We start from the raw sequence: 25,617 nt of genomic DNA on the forward strand, positions 1-25,617 counted from the left end.
GAAGTGTAGAATGATTTTCCGAAGTTTACCTTATCGGACAGGGAAGAAACAGGTTATATCCGTATGACTCACTCTAAAGTGAATGGAAGGCTTGGTCAAACATATTCAACTTGCAAAGACACACAGGGAGGTCTGATATTATGTATGTTTGACACGGTTGGGGTATGGCTTGGCCAACGGAACTGGACTTACAAACGGTTCTCCCGACTGGGACCGAACACTGCGGGGGTATTGAAGGAGGGTTTATCCACAAGGTTGGGTTCACGGGTGCCGACGGAAATGGGCTATTGAGTAGTGCCAAGAGATTTTTGGGCTTGCTTCTTTCTCGTTTAGAGAGCTTCATGATTATATGATATGCATGAAATGGTATGAATTATGCATGACAGGCTTATGCATTGGTATGCGGGTTTACGGATGCCCCAATTTTGGGCGTGGTGTGCCCTGAACAGAGGTACATCTGCTTGGGTCGCAAGGCCTCTTATTTGTAGGGTGCAGGGTGCGTCTTGCATGACTTCCCGACTTCTCGCCCTCTCACTGCTGTTAGAAGAAGGGACCTGTCGTGAATCCTCTGATACCCAGACTGGCGCGTAAACACACGGGGGGGACTACCAAGGCGAATGACAAATCTCCTTGGTTGTAGTCTCACAGGTATGAGGACCTTTGTGATCTTATGTCTTCGTGCGATGTATGCAACAAAAATGGGCATCATGGTTACCTTTAGGCACTCTGTGATCAACGTAAAAATCGAATTTTCATTTTAGCGTTACTGTTGTTATCCCCGAAATTTTCAACGTATTGTTTTCATAGAAATAACAGTTATATTTCCCACACAAGCAAAAAGAAAGAAAAAAAAACGATTAGATTCTAAATGAAGATTTTGTTGATTGAAAACGGGCCCGTAAATGGGCGTTTACAATAAGGAAGCAATTCCTAAATGAGGTAATTGCATGAAAAAAAATTGGCAATAGGAAAATCTCGAATTTCCATTAAGGTCCAATCATGCTATAGCCGTTATACTTTCTGAATCTTTGCACTTCGCCCCAGTCGATAGTGACTGGATTGATCCCTCCGTTCGGGTTTCCATTGCTTGGGAGGACATATTCACAGACCCTGAACAATACGCAGTCTTGCCTATCAATCCCTAACTTTTGCCTAGACTGCTCTTTCGGGTTTTCGACCTAGCGGGTCCACTTTCCCCGAGGGTCTGTGTGGATAGGCAGGATCTTTTTCAGTACCAGGTCGCCGACCTGGATATTCCTGGGACGTACTTTCTTATCGAAAGCCCTCTTCAACCGCTTTTGATAAAGTTGGTTGTGGCACAGAGTTGTCATGCGTTTCTCTTCGATCAGGTTCAGCTGATCGAGTCTGGCCTGAATCCATTTTACTTCGTCCAGTTTGACGTCTTCTAGGATTCTTAGCGAGGGGATCTCAACCCCAATTGGGAGGACTGCTTCCATACCGTATACCAGAGAGAACGGGGTTGCCCCGGTCGAGGTTCATACCGAAGTACGATAGCCATGCAGTGCGAATGGCAACATCTCGTGCCAATCCTTGTATGTCTTCACCATCTTCTGAACAATTTTCTTTATGTTCTTATTGGCTGCTTCCACTGCACCATTCATCTTTGGTCGATAAGGTGAAGAATTACGGTGTTCGATCTTGAAACTCTCGCATAATTCTTTCATCATCTTGTTGTTAAGATTCGAATCATTATCGGTGATAATCTTGTTAGGAATCCCATAGCGGCAGATGATGTCGCATTTCAGGAAGCGGGCTACCACTTATTTGGTGACGTTTGCATATGATGCAGCTTCTACCCATTTGGTAAAATAGTCGATGGCGACCAGGATGAACCTATGCCCATTCGAAGCAGTCGGTTCAATACGGCCGATCACATCGATTCCCCACATAGCGAACGGCCATGGCGATGAAATGACATTGAGAGGTATTGGAGGCACGTGTATCCTGTCAACATAGATTTGGCATTTGTGACAAGTCTGCACGTGACAAAAGCAGTCTGTTTCCATGGTCAACCAATAGTATCCTGCTCTGAGGATCTTTTTAGCCATTGAATGCCCACTGGAGTGTGTCCCAAACGACCCTTCATGCACGTCCGTTATAATTTGCTCAACTTCGCGTCTGTCCACGCATCTGAGCAACACTGAATCATAGCTTCTCTTATACAACACATCTCCACTTAAGATGAACTTAGAGGAGAGCCTCCTTAAAGATTTCTTGTCTGTGATCAACGCGTTGTCTGGGTACACCTATTTTTTGAGATACGTCTTGATGTCATGATACCAGGGTTTGCCATCTGACTCTTCTTCGATATCTAGACAGTATGCGGGCTCATCTAGGCGGTCAATGCTGATAGCAGGAGCCTGATTCTTCCAAGTGATTTTAAACATGGCCGCTATGGTAGCAAGGGCATCTGCTAATTGATTCTCTTCCCTTGGGATATGATGAAAAGAGATTTCATCGAAGTAAGGGATCAATTTCAGGATATGTTCTTTGTATGGAATCAACTTCTGATCGCGGGTCTCCCAATCTCCCCGTACTTGGCTAATGACGAGAGCTGAGTCTCCATAAACCTCAAGTATCTTGATCCTTAAGCCGATTGCCGCTTCAATACCAAAGATACATGCCTCGTACTCTGCCATATTGTTGGTGCAATTGAAACATAATCTTGCGGTGAAAGGCAGATGAAATCCTGTTGGTGATGTGATGATGGCACCTACTTCATGGCCTCGTGCGTTGGAAGTACCATCGAATGTGAGGATCCATCGTGATCCCAGTTCGGGGCCTTCTTTGGAGCTTGGGATATTACACTCTCTTATGAACAGGATGTCCTTGTCGGGGAAATCGAATTTCATTGGCTGGTAGTCTTCCACCGGCTGGTGGGCCAAGTAATCAGACAAAACACTTCCTTTGATGGCTTTTTGGGTGACATGTTGAATGTCGTACTCCGTCAAGGCCATCTGCCAACGGGAAACCCTCCTGGTCATAGCAGGTTTCTCAAAGATGTACTTAATTGGGTCCATTTTGGAGATCAGTAGAGTGGTGTGTGTCACCATGTACTGCCTTAATCGTTTGGCGGCCTAGGCGAGCGCGCAACAAGTTTTTTCTAGCAGAGAATACCTCGATTCGCAATCAGTGAACTTCTTGCTAAGGTAGTAGATGGCATGTTCCTTTCTATCTGTTTCGTCGTGTTGACCCAACACGCAGCCCATAGAGTCCTCTAGAACTGTCAAGTACATGATAAGTGGTCTTCCTGGTACCGGTGGTATCAAGATGGGTGGCTCCTAGAGATACTGCTTTATCCTCTCAAAGGCTCTTTGGCAGTTCTCGTTCCACTTGATGGCTTGGTCCTTCCGCAAGAGCTTGAAGATCGGTTCGCATGTGGCAGTCAGGTGCGATATGAACCTGGCTATATAGTTCAACCGTCCTAAAAAACCACGAACTTCTTTTTCCGTTCTTGGTACGGGCATAGCTTGTATGGATTTAACTTTGTCGGGATCTACCTCAATGCCACGTTGGCTCACGATAAAACCTAGCAACTTGCTAGATCTTACTCCGAACATGCATTTGTTTGGATTAAGTCTCAATCGGAACTTCCTCAGCCTCTCAAACAGCTTGTGCAGGTTGGTGAGGTGTTCCTCTTCTGTTTGGGACTTAGCGATCATATCATCAACATATACTTCAATCTCTTTGTGGATCATATCATGAAAGAGGGTGACCATAGCTCTTTGATATGTTGCCCCAGTGTTCTTCAGGCCGAACGGCATGACTTTGTAGCAGAATGTCCCCCAAGAGGTGATGAATGTTGTCTTCTCCCGGTCTTCTGGATCCATTTTGATTTTGTTATATCCGGAGAAACCGTCCATGAAGGAGAATACAGAGAATTGTGCGGTATTGTCCACTAACACGTCAATGTGTGGCAGTGGAAAGTCATCTTTCGGACTAGCCTTGTTCAGGTCTCTGTAATCCACACACATGCGCACCTTGCCATCCTTCTTAGGTACAAGCACGATATTGGCAACCCACTGGGGGTAATTCGCAACCGCTAGAAAACCCGCATCCAACTGTTTTTGAACCTCTTCCTTGATCTTGATAGCCATATCAGGTCGAGTTCTTCTCAATTTCTGCTTCACTGGAGGACAGTTCTGTTTGAGCGGCAGACGGTGCATCACAATGTCTGTGTCTAACCCGGGAATATCTTGATATGACCAAGCAAACACATTGACATATTCATGCAGTAACTCGATCAGCCTCTTCTTGACCTCGACATGTAGGTCGCCGCCAATCCTGATTTCCTTCTTGCAGTCTTCGGTTCCAAGATTGACAGTCTCCAACGACTCCTGATGCGGTTGAATCAATTTAGACTCCTGCTGTAGCAGCCTGGCTAGCTCCTCTGGGAGTTCACAATCTTCCTCGGCTTGGTAGATCGGACTCTCGAAATTATAATCAGTCATAGCATTTTTGTTGTCAATGGAATCCGAATCGGATCTGCATGAGTGATTCATGCTTTATTTTAGAAAAAACTTTTTTTTGAAAAAAAATGACAAGAGAAAGACAGAGAGAGAAATTGTATCCGAAACACTCATTTTATTTCATCTTAAAACAATGATGAAAACAACGGGGGCCCTACAGGTTCCCCTATGCCTTGGGCACGGGCATAGGGATCCGAAATGAAAAATAGAAAATTACGTTTGACAGAAAGTGACTTCAGGTAGGTCCACTTCTGTCCAATTGTAGAGCTGCTGTCCCGCGGCTTTCTTGAGCACGAAGCAATCGACTTTTGAGGTATTAAGGTCTTCGCCCACCATGGTGACCTGTTCCTGGAAGAGATGCCCAACGCTTATGAAGTTTCTTGGAATAGAGAGGACCATATCTTCGTCCCCTATGGGTGTATTTTGCTGGGTCGCCTGTTCTGGATGGTACCCTAAGCCATACCTGTTTTTGTTGATAGGCAGCTCCAAGATTCTCCCCATCCCTCCGGATGGTCTGCTTTTATTATTGTCTAAGCATCCTTTAGGGAAGACACCGGGAACTCAGATTTTCTGGATGCTCTTCCGTTGAGGGGATTCATCAACACAATGGCGATCTCGAAGGCCTGAGAGGGTGTTTCATGAATCTCCCCATCCACTTCGACATACCGGAAGGAGGATAGTTGGCTGACCAGAATGTCTTCTTCTCCATTGATGGTGACCAACTTGTCACTGATGATAAACTTCAATTTTTGATGGAGGGTAGAGATTATTGCCCCTGCAGCATGGATCCATGGGCGGCCCAAGAGGAAGCTATATGTTGGATGGATATCCATCACATAGAAGGTCACGGAGAAGGTGTACGGCCCTATCTTGATGGGAATGTCCACCTCTCCGACGACCGACCGACGTGAACCATCGAACTCCCGCACTATCAACGCATTGGGCTTCATCAGTAGGCCCTCTATTGTCAGCTTGGTGAGGGAAATCTTTGGAAGCACATTTAAGGAAGACCCTGTGTCCACCAGCACCCTGGACATTATCGTGTCAGCACACTCTATGGATAGATGTAAGGCTTTGTTATGATTTTTGCCCTCGGGAGGCAACTCATCATCGCAAAAGCCTAGGCATCCCTTCAAAGTTATATTAGCCACTACCCCTTCGAATTGGTTGACGGTGATTTCTTGGGGCACATGGGCGGCGCTGAGAAACTTGATTAGAGCATCTCGATGGGCTTCAGAGCACATCAGTAATGATAATATAGAGATCTTGGATGGTGTTTGGTTGAGCTGATCAACCACTTTGTAGTCGCTTTTCTTTATAATGCGGAGGAACTCTTCCACATCATCTGACACAACTTTGCCTTGAGTTTGGGTTTGCTCCTGCTCCGGGCCGGCAGGTTGCTTACCCTTGCTCTTGGCGTTAGTTCCAAGATTCTTTTTTCTGGTGGTGGGGGTGGTGCAACGAATATGCGGCCGCTTCGGGCCATGCCGCTAGTGCCTGTAATGTTCACCACTGGCTCTTGCACTTCCACTGATTTTTGTACCTCGGCAGGCTCGGGAACTTCAGAGGGTACATGTATTACCAAAGTCTTTCGAGCTTTGGCAATCCTCTCTTCGAGTCTTCACCCATGTAGATAGGCTGTGGAGTTATAGTTCCAGGGGACGGCCTTGGTGCTTTCGTACGGGAACAAAGCCGATACATCAATTACTAGGGGTGTTGTGGGAGCATTCTTAATAGATATCTGTACTAGATAGTAAGGTATCTTCAGACTAGACACCTCGTCGGATGCTGAGGAATGTTCTACTAGGAAGATGCCCTGATCTATCAGCATTTGAACCCCTTTTCTAAGCTCTTCACAACCTTTTGGGGTATCCCCACAACATGCACAGTCATCGGTACATCCAGGGAACACGTTCCTTAGGAGCAACTGTTTCTTCACTTCCAGTAACAGAGTCTTTATCATGTCGACCTTCGAGATACGGTCGACCACAGCGGACTCTTGGATCATGTTCACGGGATGTCCGGTGTGAGGAGGCATCGGATTGTTGTTGACATTGGGCCTCGCTGGTGCGAACGATATGGCTTTCGAGTCAAGGAGATCTTGCACTTTATATCGGAATGCTTTATAGTTATCAAGAGTATGGTCGGGTGCCCCAGTGTGGAACTCGCATCGTGCGTTTGTGTCGTAGTCCGGTGAGAGTGGAGACGACGGAGGTTTGGCTTCCCTGAGCTTGATAAGAGAACAATTCAACAGATGGTTTAGTAGTTGACTGCAGCTCATAGGAAGAGGATCGAGTCTCCTCTCTTGTCTTCTGGGACGTTGTTGGCCCGGTGGGCATTGCTGATAATTGTTCGGCCTGGGGGCGTACGGATGCTGGTATTGGGCAGGCGGCTAACCGGGGACTTGTTGTGGAGCGACAGGAATAACATATGCGGGTGGTTGATAGTGGTTGGGAGTCACTTCTACGACCTGATAATATGGGGTTCGGTAAGCCTTACCCTTCCCCTTGGAGGTTGGTGCGGCGTTGGTCTCTCCCTCTTTTTCATGGGAAAACCGCTGTAAGGTTTCTTCGCCCCATTGGCAACATTAGTGGGGTTCGGGATCTTTCCGGCCTTTACACCACTTTCAATTCTTTCGCCAGCAACGACCAGATCAGAGAACCCAGCCGATGTACTCCCTACCAACTTCTCATAATAGGGGCCCTGAAGTGTCCCCATGAACATATCAACCAGCTCCTTCTCAAGCATAGGTGGCTGGACCCTAGCAGCTAGGTCCCTCCAACGTTGTACGTATTCTTTGAAGGATTCTTCGGATTTCTGAGTCAAGCTCTGGAGTTGCGTCCTATTCGGCGCCATGTTAGTATTATACTGGTAGTGCTTCAAGAAAGCTTCAACTAACTCTCTCCAAAAACGTACATGTGAGCGTTCAAGCTGCATGTACCATTCGAGGGATGCTCCGTTGAGACTGTCTTGAAAGAAATGTACCAGCAATTTTTCATCGCCCGAATACGCAACCATTTTCCTGCAGTAAGACCTGACATGGGTCTTGGGGAAGGTGTTTCCCTGATAGATCTCGAAGGCAGGACCTTGAACTTAGCTGGGATCTTGATCCCTGGGACTAAGCACATATCAGGAGCCTCCAGGCCGAAGGTATTAGGGCCCTCAATGGCTCGAACTCTTTCATCCATCATTTTGAGCTTCCTTTCAAGTTCATTCTGTGGTGGCCCGAAAGGTTCGTACACTGAATCATTCCTAAGCATGAAGAAGTCTCCATCATGGTCTTCTGTACCAGCTTGGGAACCCCCCTGGATAGGGACATGGTAAGTGTGGGTAGCATTTGGATTGTTAGGCATCCCTTCCACATGGGTCTGATTGGTGATTGAGATCCCATTCCCTATGATGGGATTAGCAGCATTCATGTTGACATTGGCCCCTGGGTTAGCCTGACGATTCTCTTCTTGTCGATGAACGACGTTCTGCATGATGTCCATGAGTTGCCCCTGTTGGGCCCTCACCTGAGCCATCTCTTCCTGCATGGCAGTCTGGTTTTGCTCAATCCTTTCCATAGCTATCTTTTGCTTACCTCGGGTGTTATAGAGGTGGGAAGTCAGCTTGACGATGAGAGATATTGAATGAAAAGCCAAAATAATGGTGAGACCAACTGGGTGTATTATGAAATGCATGGGTAAATGATTGATGCATGATGCATGTTCATTTTTTTTTAATTCTCGGGGAACCCTTATACGATTCATGATGTGACAGTAAAGCATTATAGAATAACATAAAAAGTTGGAACACCAACTTCACTCAAATCAAGCAATTTTATTCATCAATTTGAGATTACAATTACAAAGGTATCAAGTAAAGTAATTCAAAATATGGAAAAGGAAACATGGATCTATGCTCAAATGACGCGTTTTGCTTTTCGCTCCTTCATCTCCTTCAACTCAACTTTGAACCTTTTCATCATCCGGTCGCAAAGGTAGAGGAATCGGAGTATGGAGTGGGGAGTGGTCTTCTCATCAGCGTCCTCTAGGGCGTCCTCTAGCTTCCAAGGAACTTCTAGGGTCAGTTCATTGCAGAATCTTGCCAAGCAATCATACTTGGCTCGGTATAGAGCGCCTGCAGGTTGCAGTAGGTTGATAGATCCAGCATAGGTGTCAAGAAGGCTATTCATCTTAGTCTTCTCCTTAATTAATCATTGTCATAACATCGACTAATTTCAAATCTGACTTCTGACCTTCTCTAATCTCGTCAAGAATGCCACACGTAAGCTTCAACATACCAAGCTTAACACACGAAGACGTCGCTTCACAAACCAAACTCAAATCTCTAAATTGCTCCAACAATTCAAACTCTCGAATCATCAACATAGACATGTGCAATGACTTCCTACTCAATGCATCGGCTACAACATTCGCCTTTCCAGGATGATAATTCAAACCAAAATCATAATCTTTCAAGAATTCCAACCATCTCCTTTGCCTCATATTCAATTCTTTCTGATCGAACAAGTACTTCAAACTCTTGTGATCACTAAACACATCAAATCTCGATCCAAACAAATAATGTCTCCAAAGCTTCAACACAAACACAACAGCGGCCAACTCTAAATCATGCGTCGAATAATTCCTCTCATGAACTTTAAGTTGCCTTGAAGCATAAGCTACCACTTGCCCTTTTTGCATCAGAACACCTCCCAAACCCAACAAAGAAGCATCACAATACACAACGAAAGGTTCTAACGGATCCGGTAAAATCAAAATAGGAGCCGTAGTCAATCTTCTCTTAAGCTCTTGAAAATTCGCTTCACACTGCGATACAACTTCAATCTTCGTAGGATCCACAAAAATACCACCACTCGAAATCACATGTCCAAGAAAACTTACTTCTCTCAACCAAAACTCACAAACTATTGGCAATTCTTCAATCGTCCTCTTCTCACGGATATCCAAAGTTGCCAACAACATAAACAACTCGGAACCACCTTGCACCGATTCATCCACTTGCTTAGCAGACACAACCAATCTTCCTTCGCACCAACCTCAGGAAAAATAACAGTCTTCTCAAACCAGGTTAACTAGCCAACACTGGACTCTCGCATGCAACAACATAATGTCCAAGCTCGATACAATTGGAACATCCAAGATAAGCAGACACTTCTCCCCCACTTATCTCATTCCAAACCTGCAATGGAGAATAAAACAAGCATCGACAGTGTTCTCAAACACATGTCGCATACTAGGGAACAAACATAATTAAACAACCTGGCCGGACGGACCAACCTGTTATGATACTACTAATGTATCAGACAAACAATATCGATCGTGTCAGATACATGAATCAAATACAACGGGATGGAAAACCCTAACGACTATTGACCAACTGGTCGACCATGCTCTGATACCACTAATGGAACACCCATTTTTCTACCCCAAAATACTTAACATATAATCAGAGTAAATAAGCACGCATATAACCAAAAGGGCGTCACATCAACGTTTTCAAAAACTAAAAGCTTTCAAAAACCAACATCATTCATCATCAATACACAATACACCTGGTCATTTAAAATAACATATTTCAATTATCATGAATATTCACAAATATGCGTTCCCAGCGGAAAATAACGAATATCCATGCATTTCATAAAATGATCCATGTCCCATACCATGATCATCTCTCAATAATCTCTTCAATTAAACATGTTCACAAGTAATACCATAAAACGTATCCAAATAAGACACGAGTTCAATACTACCAATCTACCCAGTGTTACATGACCAGAGCATTGACTCACTACTTAGTCTCTAAAACAAAACACCGAAGCTCTCCAGCTAACCTCGAGTGCTACCGTTCACTTACTTCAGCAATACTACTCCTGAGTATCTGCACGATACCCATGTAAAGGTAACATTCAAACAGAAAGGGTGAGAATTCAAATCATTATGAAGAAGTATAATCAAGCACAATGATTAAATCAACAATTAAAGGAATTCATCACACTTCATATAACCATGTAAATAATATTAACCAACATTTATTTCACATGTTTCAAGCACACATAAAAACTCAAGGAGTATAATATTCAAATCCAATATTATATTCTCAAATATACACATAACTACAATTATCACATAATCACATATTCAATCAAGTTATATATCCAAACATCATCAAATTCAATTACCATATCTCATACACACATCACAATCACATCAATGCAAACATTCAATTATCACATCACTCTAATGTGACTCAATGCAAGACATGTGACTCTATGCATGTGGTACCAAAATGTGAACCCAGCGTTTCACCGCTTTCTGATTCAATATCTAGAATCCAAGCCACTACGTCTATTTCCAATTAAGGATCAACGTCTGCTACGCCTATTTCCAATTAAGGATCAACGTCTAATACCACGTCTATTTCCAATTAAGGATCAACGTCTGCTACGCCTATTTCCAATTAAGGATCAACGTCTAATACCACGTCTATTTCCAATTAAGGATCAACGTCTGCTACGCCTATTTCCAATTAAGGATCAACGTCTAATACCATGTGAACCCACAGTTTCACCGCTTCCACTATGAAGCCGACCATGCATTGAATGAATGTACAAATACCAATACATATACAATTAAGATCATCTTTACCATCTTAACATTTCACATATCACCATAATTCAACTCTATGAATTATCCACCAATGGTACATATACACATTCATAACAAATACACCATTCACATAATATGCAATTAAGATCATCTCTACCATCTTAACATTCATAACAAATACACCATTCACATAATATGCAATTAAGATCATATCTACCATCTTAATATTCATAACAAATACACTATTCACAAAATATGCAATTAAGATCATCTCTACCATCTTAACATTCATAACAAATACACCATTCACATAATATGCAATTAAGATCATCTCTACCATCTTAACATTCATAACAAATACACCATTCATATAATATGAAATTAAGATCATCTCTACCATCTTAACATTCATAACAAATACACCATTCACATAATATGCAATTAAGATCATCTTTCTAATGCTTTAAACCCCAACCCAAAATGATTCACGAGTTGAAAGTTATGAATAAAACCGTGCACGAAGGCATTACTAAAAAGTTGTTGTTTATTAAATTTTCCAACATAATTTTCATCTTCTTCAACCCCCAAAACGTCCATGAAATAATCTCCAAAATTATTTTATTCCTGAAACAAAGTTATAGCCCTCTGTTTCAGCTATCCAACGCTTCAAATGGCACTCAATTTGGACTTACGGATCAAAAGTTATGACCAAAACGATTTCGACAATAAAACATAAAAAAAAGGCCGCGATTGTGACGGACAACATGCAGAATTTTCTGCGTTTTTCATCGTTGGAGGACCTTCAGACCTCCGATTTCAATTCCGTAAAAAGGAAAACGTTCAGAAAATTATAACTCACAAATTACTCTAAATATATAACGTTAATTTGCAGTTTTAACACGATCAATCACCACAATCAAGCATACTCATCAAAACCTAACAATTCCAATCAATCATACAAAATTAGGGATTTTAACCTAAACATACATCTACCCATTGACCCGATCATACTAACCCATAATAATAAGGATTCCCCCCTTACCTCTTCAATTTTCTGGAAACCCTAGCTCTTCTCTTTACTTTTCCTCTCCTCTTTCTCTATTGCCTTCAAATGATCAAGTGAATCCTAATTCTCACTCTCTTCCCTTTTATATATAGTATTCTATTTGGGCTTAAACCATAATACTTCTAATTTAATTAATAGGCCCAATAAGACCTAATATTTAAATATCTCTATTTAGTTCAAATAAATTAAACCAACCATATTATACACCAAGTTAATTAATATAATTAATTATTCAATTATATCTCATATCAACTAAATAATTAATTAATACACCAAATCAATTAATATAATCAATTGTTATACTACCTAACAACCAATTAATTAATTAACACTCCACATAATTAAAATAAAATTTAATAATAATAATCTAAGGAATAATTACTAAAATTGGGTTGTTACACTTCTCTTTGAGATCTTCCTCAATTTTAGCCTTCTTTCTGCTTTATGACAAAAGCTCAAGGTCCTCCTCACTCTTCCTTTTCAGCCTAGCATGGTCTCTATCCAATGCATGGAGCTTCGATCGCAAGTCCTCATTTTATTTGGTCAACTATGTGATAGTTGCTTTCAGTGCATCCACTTCTTCCTTAAAAGCATGTACCGGTTCTGGTTCTGGAGGAGGGATCAGGACATCCACACTGTATGGCATCTTGACTTCCTTAGCCCTTTGCACCACCCATTGGCGGTACAACTCTTTAGCTCGGCAATCACGCTTGCCTAGCTCTTTGCCTTTGCGATGAATCTGGGTCCAAGCTCTCTTAACCCTCTGCAACAAAGTTAGGTTCTCTGTTCCCACATCAGGCAAGATGAAGTCCTTCAGTAGTTCAACTCTTGGTTCATTCTCCATCGGGTACCCCAATTGCCTCAGGGCCAACTGTGATACCCCAAAATTTACCCTTCATTTTTATTGGAAGCATGGGATTATGTTTTACACTTCATTAGCATCATACTAGGTCATACTCATTGCATACTACATTAGTGACATGGAAATCAGGTTTTGATTGATCACTCCTTAACCGAAGGAGCCCACACAAAGCGAGATTGAGAATTGGATTTCATTTTCTAAGTATACAAGTCTCAAAGGTCTCAGGGGGGTCCAGGTATCTTATTATGGTCTTCAGTTCATCAGTGAAGGATCCAGAGCTATCAGAGTGTGCATCTGGATTTAATCAGAAATTAGGGTTTCATGGCTACCTGCAACAGGAAATGTTGGTTAGAAATAGAGGGGCTCATCCATGTCATGATTATAGAGGCATCTTGGCCTAGGAAGATTCACAATTATCTCAGAAAGATCCAATGGCAATCAGTGCAATCAGTTCTTGATCAATTTTGCCCTAAAACTAGGGTTTGGTATAAAATCAGTTTATTTCTGATTCCTTGGGTGAAACTCTTTTCCATGGCCCTTCATATGTCCACATGGGTCTACATACAAAAAATCAGCTCTTTATTTGAGCCAGAAGTGCTTCAATTGATCAATGGAATCGGGAATCAGACAGTTTAGGAAAAGTCAACTGTGGGGCCAGAAAAGTCAACTCCTGACATTTTGAGAGTGGAATCTCAAAATTCATGCCTAGGGGATCCTACATGTGAAATTTGATCAAGGTTGGATCATGGATTCATCATTTAATCAGGAATTGGAAAAGTTACTCAATTTGGAAATGGTTGACTTTCCATTTATGGCAAGTTTTCATGATTGTTACACTCACTTTAATCCCATTTTCCATCAAGCTAAAAGCTCCATTTGAGACTTTCTCCAACATCAAAGTTGTTCCTCTTGTTCCAAGCTTTCTAGAGATATAAAGTTTGCCCCATTTTAATAAAAATTGAGAAAGTTATGCTTAGTCAAAGTGAGACATTTTTTTAGAACACTTAGAAAAATTTCCAAGTCCAAAATCTTCAAAGTTTGTCAAGATTTCGTGGCCAGTTTTCTTGCACTTCGAGGCATCATTTGAAAATACTTTATTCACAACAATTGTACCTTGCCATGTCCTCTTTCACCTCCTTTTGGAATCATCTCATTTGGATCCATGGTTTGAAAGATACATTCACCTAAAGTGGGCATCATGACTTGAATTTCTATGCAGCATTGAGGCCAAACTGGCCCAATCAGTTTTGCATGGTGAGACCTGAACTTGAGGGCCATTTTTCACATTCTTCTATTCATCATTTTAACTTGTGCTCAACATGAAAGATGACATACTCCATGATATCTTTCTACTGTTTGCATTATTTCTCCAATTGGTGACTTGAGCATCAAGTTACATGGCCACAAAGTCACCACCTTGGAATATTTTTCTTGCTTGCTAAACCAACCATGCATGCTGCACAAACCAGCCCACGTTTTTGCTATCTCTTTTGGCCATGCATTGGATATCCATTCACTTAAATTTGGCCCAAAACACAAACCTCATGTGTCCATTCTTTCTACACCTCACTTTGGCAATATTTTTTCTCATGGATAACAATTATCTCAAAGCCCATTAAACATGTGATCCACCATATTTAAGAGGCTGCAAACCCTAAACCTTGAAGAGAAATGTGGATTTTCGTGGCAAGCAAGGCAAATCTTCATCACATAGCAGATTTATTTTCTCTTCCATTCCTCAAGTTGAAGCTTTGAAGCACCATCCTATTCTTCCATATCTCTCCATAATCAAAGGACAGTGGACCAAGCATCCACTAGGTAACTCTATCACTCATATTCCATGGCCATGTTTTGTATATATTCATGTTCATCATCATCATCATTACCATGCTCATCATTATTATCCCTATTGTTTGCCATGCTAACCATATGCCCACATTTGTTTCATGCTTGTTTACAAGGCCAATCTTATGCTTGTGTTCTTGATGTTATGGATTTGTGTTGTGATTTTCCATTATGCAGTGCCCATATTGACATCTTGTGGCCAACTTTTCTCCATGATTAAGCCATTATTTTTACTAAAACAAGTCACCATGTTAATCTACACATTTCGTACTTGAATTTTAGTTTTTATTTCGTGGCATTTCGTGCACTATAGCGCTTGCATTATTGAGTGGAAAATTGAAAAAATCCACTGTTTTTTTTCATATTTTTGTGGCTGCATGAGCATTGCATGGTTAGGGTTTAGTTTGTGGAAGAAGATGACCGCGTGGCGCTTCCTGAACCGTTAGATCCAATGCTTGTGATTTAATCTGGGTTGGCCAAGTTTTTTTTGTCTTTTAGTCACTTAAGTGACCTTGCCCTATTGATATATGTTACATGGTTTTTTAAAATAAAATGTTATTTAATTATGTCACGCTGGGTTTAATAATCATTTGGACCATTGGGCTGCACCATTCGCTTTTCACACCCCTTTTTCCCAGGCCCATCAACACAAATCCCTTCCATTTTCATATTTCCTTTTTAATTCACACTTAATTTCTGTTTTTCTTTTAATTATTTTAAAATATTTTCTTCGTCCATAAAATTCCCAAAAATATTTTCCATATTTCTTAATGTCTTATTTTATTTTATTTTATTTTTATTTTCGTATTTATTTAATATTAGTATTTTATTTTAATTATTTATTCTAAGTGGTTCATTTTAACACAATTTTTTTTCTTGATTTTATTTTCATGACTTAAAATTCTTTTTAGATTTTGATTTTTGGGATGAAGATTGAACAATGTCCCATGGTCAACCTGACCTTTTCTTAGAATTTTATTTCCCATTTTCAATTTATTGTGGATTTATTTTTGACCTAGTTTGGTTGGTTGACTCTTAGTTTGACCTTTATTTTGTTTCAATTAATTTATGTACTAATTTTCATTATTTTTAAAATATTCTTGGGGGATGATGATGTCCTGACCCCACCTTACTTAGTTTAATTTTTCATAATTTTCTTGATTAGTTTGCTATTTATTTGATAATTGTTAAGTTGACTTGAGTTTTCAGTTGACTTCTTTATGATCGATGTTTGACTTAGGGATTGCTTATGGCAATTGAAGAGATCTTTTGATCCTCCCTTGTTCATCTCATATGCCATGTATAGAGGCCTTTTACCTTGATTTTATTTGATCCTTACCTCATTTCCTGATTAAATTATTCAGTGGACCCCTCGTGTGCATCTTTTCATCTGTCTGATCCATCTGTCATTTGTGATACTTGTTTCTTTCATCCATGTTCAATATTGCTTGATTGTTACACTTGTTCATACTCCCATGCATTGTTTAATGCTCCATTATTTGATTCTTTAGTTTGATTACACACTTGTTTAATTATCTGATCTGATTGATAACTGTTGCCTACTTGTATGATGTATGAGGCATATATTCTTATTGTTTGATTGCCATGAACCATCCCCATTCATAAAAAATGTACCCCTCTCCCATAAAGTGTATAATATTTATTCTTTCATTCTTTATTCATCTGTTAATACAAGAATTAAAACGAACATCCGATAATCATTTCAAAACAAGATCAAAAGCTCGATCCAACGTCGAGTAATCATTTTCAAAACATAACAGAACTAGCACGTATTCATCCATCCTTTTGTAAGTCGATTGCTTCATGCATCGCCATCTACCTGTAAGTCAATTGCTTCATGCATCGCCATCCACCCTTATCTGTGGCTCCTCTCCTTACTCCATCCGTCGACTCTTGTTCCGTTTAGGTAGCACCCATTAGGTAGAACCCTTTGTATGATAACATAGGTAGAATTCCCTTATTCTTTGCATGCTAAAATTAGGTAGAGGTTCCCCTTTGTAAATCCTAACACATAGGTCCACATTGCATGACAACACTAGGGCAGAGCTTCCCCACTTTTAGACCTTCCGTGCGTCTCCGATCTTGTGGCATGTCAGCCCGTTCTATTGCAAAGAGGTAACTGCCTAAGACTCGATTCAGCGAGCTGCAGCACCTACTGCTAGGACGTTGAACACATTGCCCACTTTCCTTTGACACAGCTGGTGTCCTCCTTTGTAAGTCCATGTTCAGATGGAAATCCCTAACCCCTAGTTAGCCGAACTACGACAATTCTAATTCTCATGTTCAGATGAGATACGTAGGCACGAGATGTGATGTCTTGCCGAGTTTGACTGACGACTAACAACTAATCCTTGCTTGCTTTCATCCTTGTTGCGATTCTTTTCTCTCGCCCTCGTTGCGATCAAGACCTTCCCTTTCTCCTGCCCTAGTTACAATCGAGACCCTTGTTCCCATAGTTAGCTGAACTACGTTTTGCTCTGATTCTCATTCCAAATGAGATACGTAGGCAAAAGACGCGATGTCTTTCCGAGCACACTTGTCTTTAACCCGTAGGTAGCCGAGCTACGAAGACTCTTATTCTCATACTCAGATGAGATACGTAGGCAGTGGATGCGACATCCTTGCGAGTCATTTTCATTTTCTTTTGACCTTTCTTTTAGTAAATAATACATTAGATAAACCTACCCCCTTTAGACTAGAACAACAAGAGTGGACCCCGTAGAGTACTACGGATGCGTGGGGGTGCTAATACCTTCCCTTCGCATAATCGAATCCCGAACCCAAGATTTGGTTGCGAGACCTTGTCTTTTCCTTCTCTTCAGGTTTTCTTCGATCGTTTTCTTTCCCTCCTTTGGGATAAATAACGAACGGTGGCGACTCTTCTGTTTTCTTTTTTCATCGGTTGTTTTTTTGCACCAGTTGCGACACCAACGTAGGGTTGTAATTGATGCAACCTAGTGGACCCATGAGTGGCACGTTCGGGAAGTCTCCACAGCTCATGATCACTTGCTCTATGCTGGAGGCAGGAATGTACCACACCAAAGCTTCGGCGGTGAGAGAAGCAAACTTCTGGGACCACCTCAAATCTTCCAAGAAGTCCATCCAAGGCCCCTTTTGAGGCGTATGAGATATGAGCCAAGTATGCAACAAGGAAGCACAACTCAACACGAAACTCTTTCTCTTCTCATGCCTGGTGTGCAAGAAGTAGTACACATCAGACACCAATGCATGGACAGGATTCCCAGACACGAACACACTTATGATGGAGTGGTTTATGTAGTCGTCGTCATTTGGGAACATGACGACTCCATAAATCAGTAGAGCAAGGATGATACTGAAAGGAAGCCATTTCCCCTCTTTCTCCAAGGCTCACACCTTTTCTTCCAAGAACTTTCTAGCAAACCCCTAGGTCCCAGACCAAGGGAGACCTCTTCAATAGGTATATGGAGTGCTTCAGCGACCGATTCAGGCATCACCGGTTCGCCCAACTTAGTGAATGGAGGGTGGTCCTCCACATACCAACCTAGGAGTATATCATACTCTTCAATAGTTGGAGCCAGCTGGAAGTCTTGGAACGTGAAACATCTGAGAGGTGGATCATAATACTGGGATAAGGCCACCAAAGCTGATACTTCTATCGGAGTAGTAATGAGATCGAGGATCCACCCATATCTGCAGATGAAGTTGTTCTTCTTGCAAGGAGTCACCTTGTTGCAGAGAGTTATCAGGGTGTCCACTCTAGGAAGCTTGAACTTGAGTGGGAGGGTATTCCTTCTTTATGAGCCCATCTTGGAATGCTCACTGCACAATCACAAACCTTTAGGGTTCTCCGAGAATAAGGCCCAATGTATGTATGCAAAATGCAATATGTTATGAATGCATATGCTACAAGAGGACATGATCATTGTAGATTCAAGGTGCGTTGGAGGTTAAGTTTCCCTGTAAGAAACCCATATACCCTCACGAGGTGAGTACTAAGACTTCTGAAGATGCTTAGATTCACAGGTCATGAGGCGAAAGTGTCGTCGTCGACACAAAATACTTGTGGGCCAACAACACTTTCGGGATGACCTCCTCTAAGTGAAGTTTCCTTCAACTTCAAAAGCCAAGGATTGTATAAAGGTCCTTGGAGTCATGGACCCTCTTCGAAAGAATGGTCGTCAACGCGAATGTGACTCACGTGCCAACCAAAATCAAAAAAGAAAATACTCCAAGCGGGGTCTTCGTACCTCCCCTTCAAGACAACTACGTCCGACGGGTCAATACGAATATCCCTCTTATCTTAGGTGAACTCTCTAAGCATGTGTATTGGGCTTCTCGCTCTATACTATTTATCCCACAAGATCCAAGCAGGATAATATATAACAGGCATATATAACAGGCATGGATAAATAAAGCAAGCGATAACAGAAGTAAACAATTCAAGAAAAGGATACAGGAAAGCTAGGCTTGACTCGCTTATGGGAACTCACTACGCCAAAAATGACTTTTAACAGCGCATCTTAGACAGCGCTTTTAAAAGAAAACGCTGTCTAAGGTTAAAATTAAAATAAAACACGGAAAATGTTCCAAAAAAATAATGAAAGCGCTGTCTAAGGGGGGGTCTTAGACAGCGCTTTCTAAAAGCGCTGTCTAAGACCCCCCCTTAGACAGCGCTTTTAGAAAGCGCTTTTAAATATAGACCTTAGTCAGCGCTTTTGATAAAGCGCTGTCTAAAGTCTTTAAATTAAAAAGAGGTTGAAAGTATCAGATCCACACATTTCCTTGTTTCACTCTCTTTCTCCTCCTCAAATGTTGTCTTCACCGCGCTAGAAACCACATCCGCAGCGAGGCTCCTCCCATTCATGAAAACGAGCTATCCAAAAACCCACCTCCCCATCCTCTCTCCGTTTTCTTACCCTAACACTCTTAAGCCTCCATCAACCTACCAAATCCTAAACCTAAATTTCAATTTAAATGAAGAACATCTCCTAATTCATACAAGAAGCGCAGCAGGATAGTGAAGAGAATACGCACAAGGGCACCAAGATGTGGAGAACATCTCCTATTTCGTATGTTAGTGGTTCTAATTGGTAAATAGGATAAATGCTATTTAGTAAATTCAAGTCCTAGTTAGAAAATGAATGTCAGTGATGTTAGGAATGAATTTGAATCAGTTGAATGCCCACTGTACTGCTATGGAATGTGGCGGATTTATTGACTTTGAATGTGAGATGTTAGTGAAATGATATTGTTTATGAAATTGAACTGTTATTGTTAGTGAGATTGTTATGTGAATTAATGCATTGCTGTGAAGAATTAATAGAAATTAGCTTGAAATTTTTGTTTAGTGAATTAGTGTTGAATAAAAAAGGTTATGTCAGTCTTGGTTAGAATGCTAATGAATTGTTAGTAAGTTAGATTAGTTATGTTAGGAATGTCACTGTCATGCTATGTGAATTGGAGCTTTTGGATTGAATTGAGTTAGCATAGTTAGAATTGTGGGGCTATTAATATTAATGTTAGAATTGGTCTAATTTGCTGCTTGAAATTTGTTAAGTTAATTATGATGATAAATGGAACTGAATGTTAGTTAACTAGTTAGTGAACATTGAAATTCTATGCTAGATGCTTGTACTAACGTGGAACTGATTTTGTGGTTAGTGTTTGATTGCCATGTCAATTGATCAAATCTGGTGTAACTTGTCATGAAAATATGAACTAGCCCAACTTCGGAATTGTCAAGGCATGAATCAAAGTTATGCTAGGTTATGTTAAATGTGGATTGTTGATATTGTGTTGAACTGATTAGTTTAAAAATGAGTTTTTAGTAAGTTAGATTGGTTATGTTAACCGAATTATGCTTAATCATGGGATGATAATTGCTATGGACCTGTTTGTAGTTGGTATTGGTTATAGGTTATGTTTTGATGTATGGTATACAAATTGGTTTGTGGATACTGGCTTGATTTTTGTCATTGTGTATTATAGTCATGCCTTGAATTGTACGTGCCTTTGGTCATGTGTGTCTATGTATGAATGTATAACTGATTATGTATGTATCTGGTGTGGTTTTGCAGGATTTGTACACATGGGAAGGCTTGGCAAGGCATTTTGGTCACGGAGAAGCTTAGCACATTTGATAATTCTGTTGATCAATTGACTTCACGTTCTTCAATATCAAAGTCTTCGGTTTGCCAAGTTAGATGTGTTCTTAAAATCAATCAAGTAGTTAATTGCTTTGTAAATAACTTGTTAGCAGTTCGCTTTGGTTTTGTAATGACTTAAAAGTATTCAAAATCAGAAACAATTTGCTTTCAGTTAACACGAACAAACAGTAAGTGACTAGTAAATGACATAGCCTTGAAATGGGTTTTTGTCAAGTTTTTAATGGTGAGCTGAGTTCTTGATGTTTTATGTCAATGTGGATTCTCATGCAATACTTCAGTAGGATTTCTTCAAACCTGTTTATAATTTAAATAGTTGCTTGGCCTTTTTTGTGCTCAACAGTCTCAGTTACGGCATGCTGTATACGTGGAGGATTATGAAGAAGCTTCTAGGCTTCAGGTGGCGATTGCAGCTGCATCTAACAATGACAGTGTTGGAAAAGTGATATCTCTTCTCAAAGTAGGGATTTTGACAAATGGGTGTTATGCTGTTAGCTGATTTTTGTGAGTTACTTTTTCACTATATTGTATATAATTTAATTATGTCTGTATATTTTCTAATCTTGCAGAGAGCCATAAAAGAAGAGCGGTACCATGATGCAGCTTTTTTAAGAGATAAAGCTGGTGCTGGACTTGTGAGTTCTTATGGAATTTATTTAATGGCAACTTGCATGAATGTCTTTGAATTATGGTGGAATTAGAATGTCAGATGCAATGTCATAGGGCGGCCCCAGTAATACATATTGGTGCTGAAATTGCTATTACCCGGGTTGATAATTTGTTTTTGACATCAAGACAACACTTTCCTCACCACTTCACTTATGAAACCAATAACTAAATTGTAAGGTGTTTTTGTAGACTAAATTTATTTTTGTATCTTGCTAATAAGCCGTGGAACCTAATGACAGTTATATTATGAGAGCCAGATAACGAATAATAATCCATTTTTGAAAACATTTAGTTTGCTTATTATCATGATTTCAAATTTTAAGGTGCACTTGTTTTTTCACTTTGATTTCAAATATGGATTATTTATATTAACGTGCATTTGTTTTGAATTTTTACGAGCTACACCAAAATCAGTTCTTGAGCTTATGGATGTAAAGGATCTAACTCTATCACATGTTAAATCTCATTTGCAGGTATAATTATCTTCAACTCCTTCATTGCAATAGATCACTAAACATAGTTTAGTTATAATTATAATTACATTATTATGATGTTGTTAATATGTTTATCATCTTCATTCCAGTAACTGCAATCTGCATATGGTATCAAGTATGTGTCTTTTTTTCCTTCTTGCTCTCCCTATGAAAAGACATAAAACAAGTGTTACTCATTACTAATTCAAAGTTTACGCAACATATATTATTTCAATTTCACAATGTGTAAGCTACGTGAATCATGTATTTAATTTTATGTCTAATATTTAAAGCAGAAGATGCAAGAGCAGTACTCATGTTAAACTAGTAAACAAAAATGATCATAACAGAAGTTGAATGATGTTTATTATTTCAGAGATATTATAATCCAACGGCAAGAGAGCTGGCTCGGTTAGCACAGATACAGATTACTCCAATTCTTCACCATTTTTCAGAATCTTTAGCAGGAGCTGCATCAATACGAGCTTTCGATCAAGAAGGTCGTTTCATGAGCACAAATCTTGTCCTTTTGGATGGCTTCTCAAGGCCGTGGTTTCACAATGTGTCTGCAATGGAATGGCTTTCTTTCAGATTGAATTTGCTTTCAAATTTTGTTTTCGCCTTTTCACTTGTCTTGCTAGTGAGCCTCCCTGAAGGTTTCATCAATCCAAGTAAGTACAACTCTTTACTGAGAAAATATCAATAACCGACGATAAAAGTAGAACCCTTTAAGATCATCACTTATCAATGTTTTATGAAAACAGTCTAAGTTATTGTGATATAAAGCGACTCACAGGAATTGAAAGATTTGTTTCTCTGTATGTTACAGGCATAGCAGGGTTGGCAGTAACATATGGAATCAATCTAAATGTCTTGCAAGCTTCAGTTATATGGAACATTTGTAATGCGGAAAACAAGATGATATCAGTTGAAAGAATTCTTCAATATACAAATTTAGCAAGTGAATCACCTCTTGTGATTGAAAACTGCCGGCCACCAAGAAACTGGCCAGAAACTGGAACAATATCTTTCCAAAATTTGCAGGTTTGATATCACGAGAATTTAGGACACAATGTGTGATGATTCAAATTATGTGTCCAGTTTTTCCTAACATATCTTCTTTTATATACAATAAAATATGATACAGATACGTTATGCTGAACATCTCCCATCAGTGCTGAAAAACATCACTTGCACATTTCCTGGAAGGAAGAAAATCGGCTTCGTAGGACGAACCGGCAGATAGGTCTCCATGACTTAAGGTCAAGGCTGAGCATTATCCCACAAGATCCAGCCTTGTTTGAAGGCAGGGTTAGAGGAAACCTGGATCCTCTTGAGCAATACTCTGACATTGAAGTCTGGGAGGTAAACACTTTAATCAAACAACTAGATCATGAATAACACGTATAATATAATATGAAATATACTAAAATACCCTCATTACATCTTCTAAGATCATCTTATATATAATATAGTTTGATACATATGAAATTTTCATTTTCAGGCTCTAGATAAATGTCAGCTAGGTCACCTAGTGAGAGCCATGGATGAGAAGTTGGACTCCCCAGGTTGGATTCATTAACTACTATCAACTTGCATAGTTTATTATGCTTTTGGTAATAATCAATCATTGTTACTAATAACTGAAATGCTTTCCCAGTGGTTGAAAATGGTGATAACTGGAGTGCTGGACAAAGGCAATTATTTTGCCTTGGAAGAGCCTTACTGAAGAAAAGCAGCATATTAGTACTAGATGAAGCAACAGCCTCAGTGGACTCTGCAACTGATGGAGTGATACAGGATATCATCTGTCAAGAGTTCAACAATCGAACAGTTGTCACAATAGCTCATCGAATCCACACAGTTATAGACAGCGACTTGGTTTTGGTTCTCAGTGATGGTAAGTGTTTGAGAGCACCATTAGAACTAGTTTTGACAATTAACTGTTTTAAACAGGTTTTCAAGTTTAAAAGACTATTCCACAGCAAAATGAAGTAGCATAATAATGACACTAGAGTTTGACATATGATATTTCCATGAAGTAGCTTAATATATATATCTGATATTACAGGGAGAATTGCGGAGTATGATGAACCATCAAAGTTACTTGAAAGAGAAGATTCCTTCTTCTACAAACTTATAAAGGAATACTCTAGCAGATCACATAGCTTCAACAACTTGGCAACTCAACATGTCCAAAACAAGGAGTAAATTCAAGACTTTATGAATAATATATTAATTTAGTGGAGTCACAAATTGCTACTTGTTAGATGGGACAAAAAAGGCTCCAAACTATTTCAGTCACAGCTTCAATAAAGAAAGGAGTTCCTTCCTGGTCCCATCGATGTGAAGTAGCAGTGCAAAATGGGAAATCATTAAGAGGCTCTTTGTTTGATATATTATATTTGAGGAGACATAGGCTCCAATTTTGAGCAGGAAAGAGCAATTGGGATGAGATTATAAATAAGGGAGTCTAGTTTCTCATCTAGTAAAACTGTAATAAGCAGTTCCCTGGAGTATATGTAATGACTTGTAAATGTGTACATAAATTTGTATATATTTTGATACATTTAAGGCAAAATTGGTTTGAATTGGTATATATATATATTTGTTAGCCAAAAATTGGTAGAAAAAAGGCCAAAATGGCATATATAAAATGTGATAATTGTCTGTCAAAATCTGGTTGAAAACAGGTAGAAATTCTGGTTTATAAATCTGGAAAAAATGTGGTTTAAAACAAAAGCTTCAAAAATTTTCGTATACATTAGACAGCGCTTTTGTAAAAAGCGCTGTCTAAAGGGGGGATTAGAAAGCGCTTTAGGCAAAAGCGCTGTCTAAGCCCCCCCCCCCCCTTAGACAGCGCTTTTGCCTAAAGCGCTGTCTAAGGTATACCTAAAAAAATTAAAATAGGGGGGGCTTAGACAGCGCTTTTTGAAAAGCGCTGTCTAAGCCCCCCCCCCCCTTAGACAGCGCTTTGGCCAAAAGCGCTGTCTAAGGTATACCTAAAAAAATTAAAATAGGAGGGTCTTAGAAAGCGTTTTTGGCCAAAGCGCTGTCTAAGGGGGGGGCTTAGACAGCGCTTTTAAGATTTAAAAAAGCGCTGTCTAAACCTTTAGCAGCGGAGGTTTAGACAGCGCTTTAAAGCGCTGTCTAAGGCTAAAAAAAGCGCTGTCTAAGGTCTTGTTTGGCGTAGTAACTCCATATTGTCCCCAGCAGAGTCGCCAGCTGAAGCGCCGCGAAAAATACAGAGTCGCCACCGGATTTTATTTATTCCAAAGGAAAGGGAAAATAGCGATAAAACCCCGAATGAGAGAAACGGTCTCGTAACCAAGAGCGGATTCGGAAGTCGGTTATGCAAGGGGAATGTATTAGCACCCCTCACATCCATGGTACTCCATGGGAACCACTTGCTCGTATCAAATGTGTAT

At 40.2% G+C, this 25,617-nt stretch overlaps 1 protein-coding gene and 1 pseudogene across 1 annotated transcript; both read left to right on the forward strand.

The window, feature by feature from the left end:
- Positions 1-21,173: 21,173 nt before the first annotated feature.
- LOC127104022 (protein EXECUTER 1, chloroplastic) lies at positions 21,174-21,748 on the forward strand. Its single transcript, XM_051041244.1, has 3 exons — positions 21,174-21,273; positions 21,391-21,507; positions 21,617-21,748. The coding sequence occupies exons 1-3, from the start codon at positions 21,271-21,273 to the stop codon at positions 21,746-21,748; spliced, it is 252 nt and encodes an 83-aa protein (XP_050897201.1). The 5' UTR covers positions 21,174-21,270.
- A 536-nt stretch (positions 21,749-22,284) lies between these two features.
- On the forward strand, positions 22,285-24,697 carry LOC127104758 (putative ABC transporter C family member 15; annotated as a pseudogene).
- Positions 24,698-25,617: the final 920 nt, after the last annotated feature.

Source organism: Lathyrus oleraceus, chromosome 7, assembly GCF_024323335.1.
Source record: "Lathyrus oleraceus cultivar Zhongwan6 chromosome 7, CAAS_Psat_ZW6_1.0, whole genome shotgun sequence".
NCBI classification, from domain to species: domain Eukaryota; kingdom Viridiplantae; phylum Streptophyta; class Magnoliopsida; order Fabales; family Fabaceae; genus Lathyrus; species Lathyrus oleraceus.

Excerpts from the sequence above, each read along its gene's own strand:
- LOC127104022 (XM_051041244.1), top strand. Across the intron at positions 21,508-21,616 it reads AAGTGATATCTCTTCTCAAA|AGAGCCATAAAAGAAGAGCG; the intron begins GTAGGGATTTTG and ends CTAATCTTGCAG.